The sequence below is a fragment of the Triturus cristatus genome, chromosome 5_1, assembly GCF_964204655.1.
Source record: "Triturus cristatus chromosome 5_1, aTriCri1.1, whole genome shotgun sequence".
Taxonomy (NCBI): domain Eukaryota; kingdom Metazoa; phylum Chordata; class Amphibia; order Caudata; family Salamandridae; genus Triturus; species Triturus cristatus.
Window position 1 is genome coordinate 473,534,449 of NC_140587.1, and position 12,123 is coordinate 473,546,571.

Below are 12,123 nucleotides of genomic sequence, written 5' to 3' on the forward strand. Positions count from 1 at the left end.
CATGTTTCCAATGGACAGTGTCACAAATCTGTTTTTTAGTTTAACCAAGACTGAACATGTTCACTGGGGGAGCAATTAATGCAAACCAATGTACTAACCAGTGAAGCAGAATGAGGCCCTGGAATAAAAAACACAGATTGCATTTTAATTCAAGGCTGTCTGAGATGGGTAATACAGATATACCAGCAATGTCAAGGCTGGCAACAAGGTCAAACGGGAAGGCAAGTTTGTGTTTGGTAGCTAAATAAATGTTTCAGGTTGAATGCTTCCACTAATAGCGAATGTGTTACGTATTCGCGATAAGTCGTTTCTAACAAAAAAGTGGACGAAGGAATGCTCCATTAAGTGAACTTTCTTCTTGAATGCAAGCGGCACTCTTACAAAAGCAGTTGGTAAACGCCCAAAAGTGTGTTTAACAGCACTGTGCGTGTACATCCGCTCACGCTGGCCCTGTGACGTGACATCCGATCAACGCTGACTCTGTCACGCGAGCGGCTGTTGGTTCATGCAGCAGTCTGCTGCACTTTGAGGCATTTCAGGGCGGGCCGCATTGGGAGGGAGGGGTGGAGGGGGGGAAGCAGGCCACTGACAAGATTGTTGTGTGTAAAAGGCCGCTTTATTGGAAACAGGTGCACATTACAAATTAAAATCCTTGGCCGAAACGCCTTCCAAAACTAGGCCTCACTAAATATAACATGCCTAGCCCCGCCCCCCGCCCCCTCCCCTAAATACCTTCGAGCCCGCCCCCGCCCGTACATTACAACATTACAACAATATAAAAACATTATAAAACATTACACTCCGGTATAACCCCCCAACAATCTCTAAATCCGAACCTTCTGTTAACCAAAACTCCCCTGCCTGCCCCTTTTCAGCTATCGGCCCCCAAACTGTGTAACCGAACTAAATTTACCAAACTAACCTTTTCCTGTCGATAACCCCAACTCAACCCCAATAACTCCACCAACTTCCGGTAAAACTGACCAGAATTCACCATAACCCCCGCACAGCACCTGCTCCAAGCGACAAAGTACAAACATAGCATAACCCCTTGCACATCTGTTCCCACAAAACGCCTGAAAAATTTCACAAAAAAGGGGAAAAAACTGGAAAAACTTATACTAAAAAACCCAAAACCCCGAAACGAAAAAAGGGGGAAACACACCCAAAAAACGTGTTTTTTGAGGGAGGGAGGGGGGGGGGGGACAAAAAACACGACACTAATCCTCGCTCCCGGCCACCAGGTCACCAAACCTAAAATGGTGGCCGGGGGCGGGCTCCCAATGAATTTATACCTGAGAAACATTCCGCTACTTTTGGGCTCTAATTGGGCTGCCTTTGGGCTATCTTTTCCCTACTAGCAAGCCCAAGTTCGAAAAACCGCGCAGGGCCCGCAAGCCCCGCCCTCCACACGCCCCCTCCCAAACTGCCCGGGGGTGGGGACTCCCTGCGGTCGCCTTCCCCCCCCAAGCCCCCCTTGGGAGGGAGGGGTGGAGGGGGGGGAAGCAGGCCACTGACAAGATTGTTGTGTGTAAAAGGCCGCTTTATTGGAAACAGGTGCACATTACAAATTAAAATCCTTGGCCGAAACGCCTTCCAAAACTAGGCCTCACTAAATATAACATGCCTAGCCCCGCCCCCCGCCCCCTCCCCTAAATACCTTCGAGCCCGCCCCCGCCCGTACATTACAACATTACAACAATATAAAAACATTATAAAACATTATAAAACATTACACTCCGGTATAACCCCCCAACAATCTCTAAATCCGAACCTTCTGTTAACCAAAACTCCCCTGCCTGCCCCTTTTCAGCTATCGGCCCCCAAACTGTGTAACCGAACTAAATTTACCAAACTAACCTTTTCCTGTCGATAACCCCAACTCAACCCCAATAACTCCACCAACTTCCGGTAAAACTGACCAGAATTCACCATAACCCCCGCCACCCAGAAAGAGGGGGGTGGTGCAACTACCCTCCCCTCTTTCTGCCCCCCAACAAAAAGGGGGCTTTAAACACAACGAGCCTGATTCTGCCCCCTCAAGCACCGAGACAAGACCTCCCTGAGCTCCAACAAATAAAGATCCATGCCCAACCTCGACAAATGGACCCCATCCCCCCGAAAAAACTCTACCGCCTCAAAGCGGATATCATTATGGGTGACTCTCCCGAAGCCCAAATCTCGACAAAACCGGGAAACCTCCAAATTCACTTTCCTCCGAGACCTATCAACCGCCCTGGGCTTCAAAGCCCCTCTCCACACCCTCCGCGGGACCAATTCCGTCCAGAGAACATGACAACCCGACCACTGCTCCTTCAACAACGCCAAGTCTCTTTTCATGGCTCGCAACAATACCACCCCTTTCACACTACAAAGATCATTCTCCCCCAAGTGAATTAAGAGAATATCCGGGCATTGACCCTTCACCATGGCTTTATTCAGACAGGGGATCAGCTCCCTCCAAAGCATCCCCCCCTTACCCTTCCATACCAATCGAAAAAGGCTGCCATTGAAACCCAAACTTTCCCCAAAATAACTTTTGCACGCCTGCACGTGCGCCCACTTGACGAAGGAATGCCCCACAATCCACACCGTCAACTCCCTCGTGTGTGGCCCGGCCACCGAACCTGAAATGAAAAACAAATATGAGACTCACACCAAAGCAGTAGACGCAGGCGCCGAAGGAGGATCCTCCCGTACATATTTGTGAAAGCAGGAAGAGGACCAACGCCCCAAGCGCATTATATCGCCCTGCGACCAACCCCGGTTATGCGCCTCAGTCGCTGCCCCAATCCTGAAAGAATGTGTCCCAAACTGCGCGCCATCCAACCCCAACCGCTGCAACCCCTTACGCAAGACCATGCGCAGCTGATAGTCAGATACGCGCGCCCCGTCTACGTGTTGAAAAACTAACTGGCCCCCCTCCCCCCCCGAGAGCGACCTCCACTGCCTGGCCCAGCGCAGCGGACATGTGCAACTAGGGGATCCTGCCTCCAACCAAACCCCTTTACCAACCCCCTTCTGATCTGTTTTGGAACTGGCCAACCAAACATGTACGCCAGTGTCCGATATGAAAACATCCTGCCAGCAAATACCCCGCTTCAACTTGGTCCCCAGGAGCTCCGAAACCCTGAAAGCTCCGAAAAACATGAAAACCATAAGGGTAGAAAACAATACAACTTCAAAGTCGTCAGTGCAAACTGCAGGCAACACAGCCAGCAAACGAGCCAGCGTCTGCCAGGAAATCGGCAAACGGGACACCCCAGTACCGCCCCGTTCTCTCGCCCACCCTTCAAGCATCCTGCGACCTATTTCCCCAGCAGACGGGGCATAACCCCAAAAAAGCTTCCCCATGAACGCAACCCCAGCCAACTTCCCTGCTATAGTGACCCGCGACAGACCCTTCTCAATGAGGTCAAGGATAAAATGAACCACATCCTCCGAACTGCGCCCCGGCTCTACCCTCCTACTAGCACCTGACTCCAAAAATTCCTTCCATGCCAAAGTGTACGCCGTACGCGTGGAAACCGACAAGGAACCTACCACCAGTTGAAACACCCTGCGTTGCCGACCGACCAGAGGTGCTCCGGCATCGGGGTCGGTGTCCTGTCCGCCTCTTTGGCCAGCCCATGGAATCTCTCCCACTGTGAACGAGACAAAGCATCCGCGATGTCATTGTCCACGCCCGGTACGTGCAAAGCCCTGAATGAAATGTCATAGCGCAAACAGCCCAGCACAAACACCCTCAGTAATTTCAGAATCTGCTCATCCCTGGCCGATTGCCTATTGACTATTTGCACCACCGCCATGTTGTCCACACGGAAAAGCACCCTCTTGTGTTCCAGCTCTTTGCCCCAAATGGTCAATGCCACCAAAAGTGGGAAGAGTTCCAAAAAGGCAATGCTCCGCCCACCATTCTTCCACTCCTGAGGCCACTGCTCTGCACACCAATGCCCCTGCCAGTAGATGCCAAAACCTTCACTGCCCGCTGCATCTGAAAACAGCTGCACATCCCACTGTACATCCTCGTCCCTGGCCAAAGGCACCCCGTTAAATGAGTGCAGGAAAAAGGACCACATCCGCAAATCCTCCTTCACCCCAGCCGACAGGCGCACATGATGATGAGGCAAGTGCCGGCCTGCTAAGGCCCGGCCCAGGCGCCGACAGAAAGTCCGCCCCGCCCGAACCACCCTACAAGCAAAGTTCAGATGGCCTAGCAACACCTGTATTTCCTTCACCGTCACCTTCGGTCGAGCCAACATCTCGTCCAGCAAAACCAACATTTTAGATTTCTTATCCGCGGGCAGCCGAGCCTGCATGGCAACTGAGTCAAGTTCAATGCCCAGGAATGAAATGACAGTATCCGGCCCCATTGTTTTCTCCTGAGCTAAAGGCACCCCCAACTCCTCCATAAGCTCCTGAAACGACTCCAGCGCACGCCGGCACTCCGAAGAGCCCGGAGAGCCCACAAAAAAGAAATCATCCAGATAATGTGTGACCCAGCTGTGACCAGTGCGGTGCGTGAAAAACCACTGCAAAAAACTGCTGAAGAGCTCGAAAAGAGCACATGACACCGAGCAACCCATGGGTAGCGCCTTATCCACATACCATTCACCCTCAAATTGTATGCCCAACAAAGGCCAGTCATCCGGATGAACCGGGAGCAGCCGGAAAGCCGACTTAATATCGCACTTTGCCATCCCTGCAGCTGCGCCCGCTGCCACAACCAGTGACATAGCAACGTCAACTGAGGAGTATGACACCGAAGCAGCGTCTTCATCGATAAAATCATTGACTGACGACCCTTCAGGCCATGACAAATGCTGAATCAGCCGAAACTGCCCCTCCTCCTTCTTGGGCACCACACCAATAGGGGAAATGATCAAATTAGGAACTGGCCATTCTCCAAACGGGCCTGCCATCCTCCCCTCATGCACTTCCTTACGCAATTTTTCTCTCACCACCAGCTTGTGCTCTGCTGCGGATTTCAAATTATCCGCCCACCTTCTCTGCCGGGGCCCGTGGTACCCCAAATGAAAACCCCACCTGAAACCATCCAAAAGAGTTCGCTTTGCCACCAAGTCCCCGTAGCCATCCAAGGCAGCCTGAAGCCGAGCCAATTTAATTGGTGTAGGAGCCCTTTGGCCCAGGACCTTGTGCGCCCCTACCCCCTCGCCCACCCTGTGACTGCTGCGCGCTGCCAGACAACCCTGCACCTGCTTGCTGCCCTCCTGATGGCCTAACTCCCCAGCAGTTGACGAGGGCATGCCGCTTGCCGCACTTAGAACACTCATGTTTGTATTTACAATACTCTCTCGTGCACAGGCCCTTGTTGAAGTCCCAACAGGCCCCGACCCCAGATTGTGATGCGGCTGAGCCTCCCACCCCACCCCGGGTGGGCTTCCCCTGAAAGGGCCGGTAAACTAACGGCAGACCACTAGCCGTAAAAATCGTCTTACCCCCTGGCGCGGCCCCCATGGTATGTTGCCACAGGTCATTATCCAACTCACCCCATTTAGCTTCAGCATCCCAAGCCATACGGGCTCGAAATTCCTCGTCATACTGAGCCCAAGCATAACCCGTACCAGTGATTTGAGCCTTTCTAATAACGTCCATATACTTAAATATGGCTACGCAGCGCTCGGGAAACTTTTCGCAGTAAACACTAGCATAAATTAAGAACGCCGCCGTCCAATTCTCGATTGTCAGCGGCACCTTAGGGCGCTTGGCCAACTCGTACTCCTCCTCCTTAGAACCCTCCTTAGACCTCACCTCCCTGTGTAATAGTTTCAGAATCTCAACATATTCCCCCTTCCAAATACGCTCTTTCGTCGCTAGCATTAAATGCGCACCCAGGGGCTTAGTCACCCCCATATAAGGGAGCTTCTTGATCTTTAGTTCCTTGCTCTGCGGCTTTTCCTTACCATCGCCTGCCTCTGCCTGAGACCCACTCTCCACCTTGGCCCCCGACAAAGCTCCCTCCGTCCCCGTGCCAACTCCCGTGTCCTTCACATACTTGCCTCTATATAATCTCCCCTCCGACAGACCCCCACCCCCGTCCTCCCCAGACCCCACAGACACCATAATAGGTTTGGCCCGTGTTTTTGCGCTCTCACCTGGCTCTAAAGAGGGTGTGCGGACCGACTCCGACCGCCTCATACCCCTCGCCAAAGAATCCCTTGGAGGATGCGCCCTCGCTGACGGGCCGTGCTCTCCTGTAGATTTCACCACCAAAGACTGTGTGTTGGGTGCCACACCCGGAACCTGCAACAGACTATGAGAAACATGAGAAATTCCCCCCCCCTCGGAGCCCCGAATCTCCCCTTCCTCGGGGCTGTCCTCATCATAATCCAGGAGTATGGGCTCATCCCCCAACAACTCCTCAGGAGCAAAATCCACTACACGGGCCTTACCGGACCCTGAATGAGCACTGCCGGCCTCCGCGGCCTTAAAACCATCCTGCGGGGGAGCCGACTGTACACGCCGGTCCTCCCCTCTACTCCGCCTAACACAACTGTCCATCCTCTCAGAAAATTCCGTCCACCTTGACCGGCGTGACGTTGGGGCCAGCGAGGCCGCGCCGGACCTTCGTGAGCTGGCCTCGACGGGATCCCCCGCCGGTACGGAATGTGCCGCGCAAGGCCTCATCCTCCCTTCTCCTCGGCGATAATGGGCCGCCCCTCGCCCTACCGAGTCTGCTGCTCTGCTACTTGACCTATCCTGGAAAGAAAAAGTTTGGACTGGTGTGCCAGGAGCAATAAAACTACTAGCTGCCCGCGATCCAATACCTCGCAGGAAACCCGCACTCGACACCCCACCAACCGACGCACTCACTCGTCCCACTCCCACGCGCTGCGCCGCCACCCTCTCCTCCTCATCCTCGCTCCATTCCAGCCTCGCATGACCCAACGCCGACGCCGCGACCTCGCCATAACCTCTCCCCGTAGACAGAGACCGGACCTGACTCGAACGGGCACGACCGCCCGCCCCATACACCGCCCTCAACCTGCTGCCACCTCCCGTTACCGACCCCCGGGCACCTGACCACCCCCCCGCTCCCTCCCCACCCAGGCCCCGTACGCCTTCTGCCCAGGAGGGAAAAATATCTAGGCCCTCGCTCGCCCCACCCCCCCCCAATTGCCTCCCCGACCCCCACAAACCAACCTTCCTCCCCAAACTCCTCTTCCCCAGCCCCCACAACAAGCTCCTCGCCTACGGCCTGCCAGCCCACCCCTCCCTGGACCTGCAGCTGCTCTGAAATCCCCCGCTCCAAAAACCCCTGCTCCCCCTGCCACCTCAAGTCCTGCGCCGAACACCACCCCTCCACCTGCGCCCATTCCCCGTCTCCCAGCGAGCTCGCCCCCACTGAAAAACCCGCGCCCCCCGCAGAAGAAACTGGGGAAAACAACAAGGGGCTATCCGGCTCTGACCTCCCACTCGCCCGCTGCACCATCCCCAACCCGCCCAACTCAGTTGACTTCACCAATCCCAGCCCTCCTGACGCTAAATCCCTAGAAAACCTCGCCCCTGCCTCATAGCACCTAACACTTCTACCCACCTCATAACCCTGTCCACCGTCACCCCCTGCTCGCTCCGCCTCAGTAAACTCCCCACGCTCCTCACCTGGGACAGGGAACGAAACCTCCGCCCCCTCCGCACTCCGCGCGCGTCCCCCCTCCCTCGCGCTCAATACCTCACCCGTCGGAGCAGAAGACGCGCGTCTCTTCATCCCGCGCCCGCCCCCGCGCTTAGCTCCTACCACGGGAGGGAGATACTCGCTCGCCGGCACCACAGACAGGCCTGCCCCACCCGCCGACGCACCCCCCGATCCCCCCGCCGCACCCGACCCACATGGCGAAGCGACACGAGCGAGGGCCGCCTTTCGTAGACGTGGGCGGCCCCGCTCACTCACCGTCATTTGTTTCACCCGCTTCGGCGATGAGCACGCCGCCACCGCAGCCGCCACTCCGGCAGAGGCCTGACGCGTAGGACGCGACGGCCCCGCCACCTCCCCCACGACCAAATCCATGCGGCCTGCTTCGGACAGCAACCGGAGGGCCTCAAGAACCCGGTAATCCTGCGACGCCATCGAAGATTGAAAACTGCCAAATACCTGCTGACAATACACCCTAACTGACAGGACTCTACCAACGACAAAAAACACGACACTAATCCTCGCTCCCGGCCACCAGGTCACCAAACCTAAAATGGTGGCCGGGGGCGGGCTCCCAATGAATTTATACCTGAGAAACATTCCGCTACTTTTGGGCTCTAATTGGGCTGCCTTTGGGCTATCTTTTCCCTACTAGCAAGCCCAAGTTCGAAAAACCGCGCAGGGCCCGCAAGCCCCGCCCTCCACACGCCCCCTCCCAAACTGCCCGGGGGTGGGGACTCCCTGCGGTCGCCTTCCCCCCCCAAGCCCCCCATGTCCCGCAACACTAACCTGCGAGCACGCAGCATACACTTCAATCCCTTTGCTATTTTGTGCATTGCTCCAATCGTCGATTTGTATTGCTGATAATAATGATTGTCAGTACGAAGGCCCTTTTGGGGAAAAGTAGTTTCTCGTGATCTAGTTCTGCTTCCAAGATAGTTCCTTTGGTGAATGAGATGTTGCACGTTAGAGACATGAAAGTGATTTGATGGGCGGCGCCAGACATTATTCCCTGGAGTTGATGAGAGTCTGTCTGAATCACCCTCCGGGGCTGCAACCAGCGAAGCAGCACAGGGGAGCGGGAGTACAAGCGATCTGTTGTATTCCAAATATGTCTGACTACAGAACCAAGAATAGAGGGTTCCATTTGATTCCATACGTTATTGCCGAGGGCATCCTTGTGACACCACTGGTTTTGGCACGTAAAACAAAACCAGCATTGGCAATAGGTCTGGCTTTTAAAAGATGTTGTATGGTCATGTGAAGCAATTCATGTAAATAGCAAGGAAATTAATATGTTTTGTTTGGAAGTAAAGAACTGTGGAAGTACTATTGGTGTAGTCTAAAATGGTAAGGTGACAGATGCACTGTCAAGACAGACCTAAATATTCATGTAGGTTAATAAGACAGACCTAAATATTCATGTAGGTTAATACAATCTGCCCTTCTGCTGCCAGAGAAAAACAAACAAAAAATGATCTTGTTTAATAGCATTATGTCATGTGTGTGTCCCTGAAAGTTCAACTTCAAGCAACTGAATAAATAAACAAAAGGATCACAGCTGTGTGTGAGGCAAGCACTTTTTGTGGAAGCCCACAACTTTTGCTCAATCAAAAGATGTACTCCTGGCTCACAACATGTGGGTGGAGCCAAAGCCCCTCTCTAGTAATGCTCACATAATTGTCTGGTGACAGTTGCACTGTCAAGCTAGACCATGGGTACTCACAAACTTTCTCTCGGGGGCCAAATTTACAGTGTGGTTTGTGGCCGAGGGCCGCACCGGTGGGGGCGGGGTCAGAGGGGGAGGGGCTAAAGCAAAAAAAAATTGTGACCATGAGGTTGAACACAGGTCCCTGAAGCAGACGCCTTCGTCCACTGAACCACCAGACTCGGCATACACATCTCCCTCTCCCTCTCTCCCTCTCTCGCTCTCTCTCCCTCCCTCCCCCTCCCCCTCCCTCCCTCTCCCCCGCCCTCCCTCTCCCTCCCTCTCTCCCTCCCTCCCCCTCTCTCCCCGTCACTCTCTCCCAGTCTCTCTCTCCCAGTCTCTCTCTCCCAGTCTCTCTCTCTCCGTCACCCTCCCTCCGTCGCCCTCCCTCCTCCCTCTGTCTCCCTCCTCCCTCTCTGTCTCCCTCCTCCCTCTCTGTCTCCCTCCTCCCTCTCTGTCTCCCTACTTCCTCTCTGTCTCCCTCCCAGTCTCTCTCCCTCCCTCTGTCTCCCTCCCTCTCCCTCTGTCTCTCTCCCTCTGTCTGTCTCTCTTCCTCTGTCTCCCTCCTTCTCCCTCTGTCTCCCTCCCTGTCTCCCTCTGTCTCTCTCCCTCTGTCTCTCTCCCTCTGTCTCTCTCCCGCTCCCTCCTTCTCCCTCCGTCCGTCTCCCTCCCTCTGTCTCCCTCCCTCCGTCTCCCTCCCTCCGTCTCCCTCCCTCCGTCTCCCTCCCTCCGTCTCCCTCCCTCCCTCTCTTTCCTGGTCTCTCTCCCTGTCTCTCTCCCTGTCTCTCTCCCTCGATCTCCCTCCCTCTCCCTCTGTCTCTCTCTGTCTCCCTCCCTGTCTCCCTCTCCCTCCCTCTGTCTCCCTCCCTCTGTCACCCTCCATCTCCCTCCCTGTCTCCCTCCCTCTGTCTCTCTCCCTCCATCTCCCTCCCTCCGTCTCCCTCCCTCCGTCTCCCTCCCTCCGTCTCTCTCTCTGTCTCCCTCCCTCTCTTTCCTGGTCTCTCTCCCTGTCTCTCTCCCTGTCTCTCTCCCTCGGTCTCCCTCGGTCTCCCTCGGTCTCCCTCCCTCCCTCTGTCACCCTCGGTCTCCCTCCCTCTCCCTCTGTCTCTCTCTCTCCGTCTCCCTCCCTCCCTCTGTCTCCCTCCCTCTGTCTCCCCCAGACTGCGCCTCTCTGTCTCCCTCTCTCTGTCACCCTCTGTCAACCTCTGTCTCCCTCCCTCTCCCTCTGTCTCCCTCCATCACCCTCTGTCATCTCACCCCCTGTGTGTGTGTCAGCCCTCAGCCCGGGCTGAGACAGCTTCCCAGCGCGCACACACAGCCCCACTGAGACAGCTTCCCAGCGCGCACACACAGGTGCACCCGAGTACTTCACAGGTCTTTAAAAGACCATTTACATGTTAATAAAGCTTTGTTGTATTTCACCACTTAGGCCCCTGCATCTCCACTTTGACAATCACTGGAATCCCCCGGCCCCACAGAGCAGAGTCTCAGAGTCCGGGCTGCTGCACCCGGCAGTGTTTGCAAATTCTTTTTTTTTTTTTTACAACACAGCCAGGTAGGATGTCTGCAAGGTCCGCGGGCCGCCAAGGAAGGCTTGCCGGGCCGCTGGCATCCCGCGGGCCGTACTATGAGTAACTGTGAGCTAGACCATAAAAACCTCCTGAAGGTTCAACCAGCATATCTTGTTTTGAAAAAAAAAAGAATAAACCCTGGCAAGTGCGACTTCTTATTTACTATGTAATCATCCAAAAAGCATGGGCAAAATAAACATCACTGAACACCTCTGACCTAAGGAATGGTTGAGTGATGGAAAAACGCATGCCCTAACAACGCATGCCTTAACCACACGGTCTAAACCCCGACCGCATCTTTACCATGCATGCCTTTATCACGCATGCCTTTACCACGCAATTTTGTGGTAAATATATGTTCGGTAAATGGGCATGTGTGGTAAAGATCACACTCCTGACCCTCCGCTCTAAACCCTAAAGACCCCCTAAACCTAACATTCCTACTTCCCGCCTACCCCAGCCCTACTACCCCTTGACATGAAAACTGCCCCTATCCTGCCCCTACCCTGAGCCCTACAACTCAGCCCCCTTAAAACTGCTCCGACCCCAGACCCCTCCTTGAGCTCTAAAACGAGCCCCCAATCTACTGCCCCATTAGCCTTAAAACTGACCCTTTCCTGTCCCCTGCCCTGAACCCTAAAACTCTCCACCCTTGCCCTGAAAACTACCACAACCTACAAATCCCCAAAACTAACCCCAACCCAAATAATCGACCCCACCTCCGTCCCCTTTCCCGAGCCCTAAACCTGCCCCAATCCTGTCCCCTACCCTGAGCCCTACCACTTAGCCCCCTTAAAACTACTCCGACCCCAGCCCCCTCCCCGAGCCCTAAAACTAGCCCCCAACCTAAAACCTAACCCCACCTACCCCCGCCCCTGCCCAATATCCCCTTCAGCCGTAAATCTGCCACTTTCCTGTCCCCTGCCCTGAGCCATAAAACTTCCCTCCCCTGCCCTGAAAACTATCACGATCCCCAACCCCCAAAATTACCCGCAACCCAAATAATCTACCCCCACCTCCGTCCCTTGCCCTGAGCACTAAAACTACCAACAGCCCTCCACCTGAAAACTGCCCCTTTCCTGTCCCCTGCCATGAGCCCCTAAAAGTCCCGCCCCCAGCCCTGAAAACTACCCTGACCCCCTCCCAGCCCTGAAAACTACCCCACAACCCCTACAAACTACCCCCACGTC

General features: G+C 54.9%; 2 protein-coding genes across 6 annotated transcripts in view; both read right to left on the reverse strand.

Moving 5' to 3' along the window:
- Positions 1 to 12,123, reverse strand: part of OSGIN2 (oxidative stress induced growth inhibitor family member 2) — a 223,493-nt gene that overhangs the window by 173,699 nt on the left and 37,671 nt on the right. The gene's annotated exons all lie outside the window — the stretch shown is intronic.
- LOC146831081 (uncharacterized) lies at positions 1,757 to 7,027 on the reverse strand. 2 transcript variants are annotated; one of them, XM_085604099.1, is made up of 2 exons: positions 6,117 to 7,027; positions 1,757 to 2,627 (listed from the first exon to the last, which is right to left on the reverse strand). In XM_085604099.1, the coding sequence occupies exons 1-2, from the start codon at positions 6,646 to 6,648 to the stop codon at positions 2,011 to 2,013; spliced, it is 1,149 nt and encodes a 382-aa protein (XP_085460225.1). In that variant the 5' UTR covers positions 6,649 to 7,027; the 3' UTR covers positions 1,757 to 2,010. The 2 variants fall into 2 exon arrangements, with proteins under 2 accessions (XP_085460225.1, XP_085460224.1); XM_085604098.1 differs by having other exon boundaries at positions 1,757 to 3,644.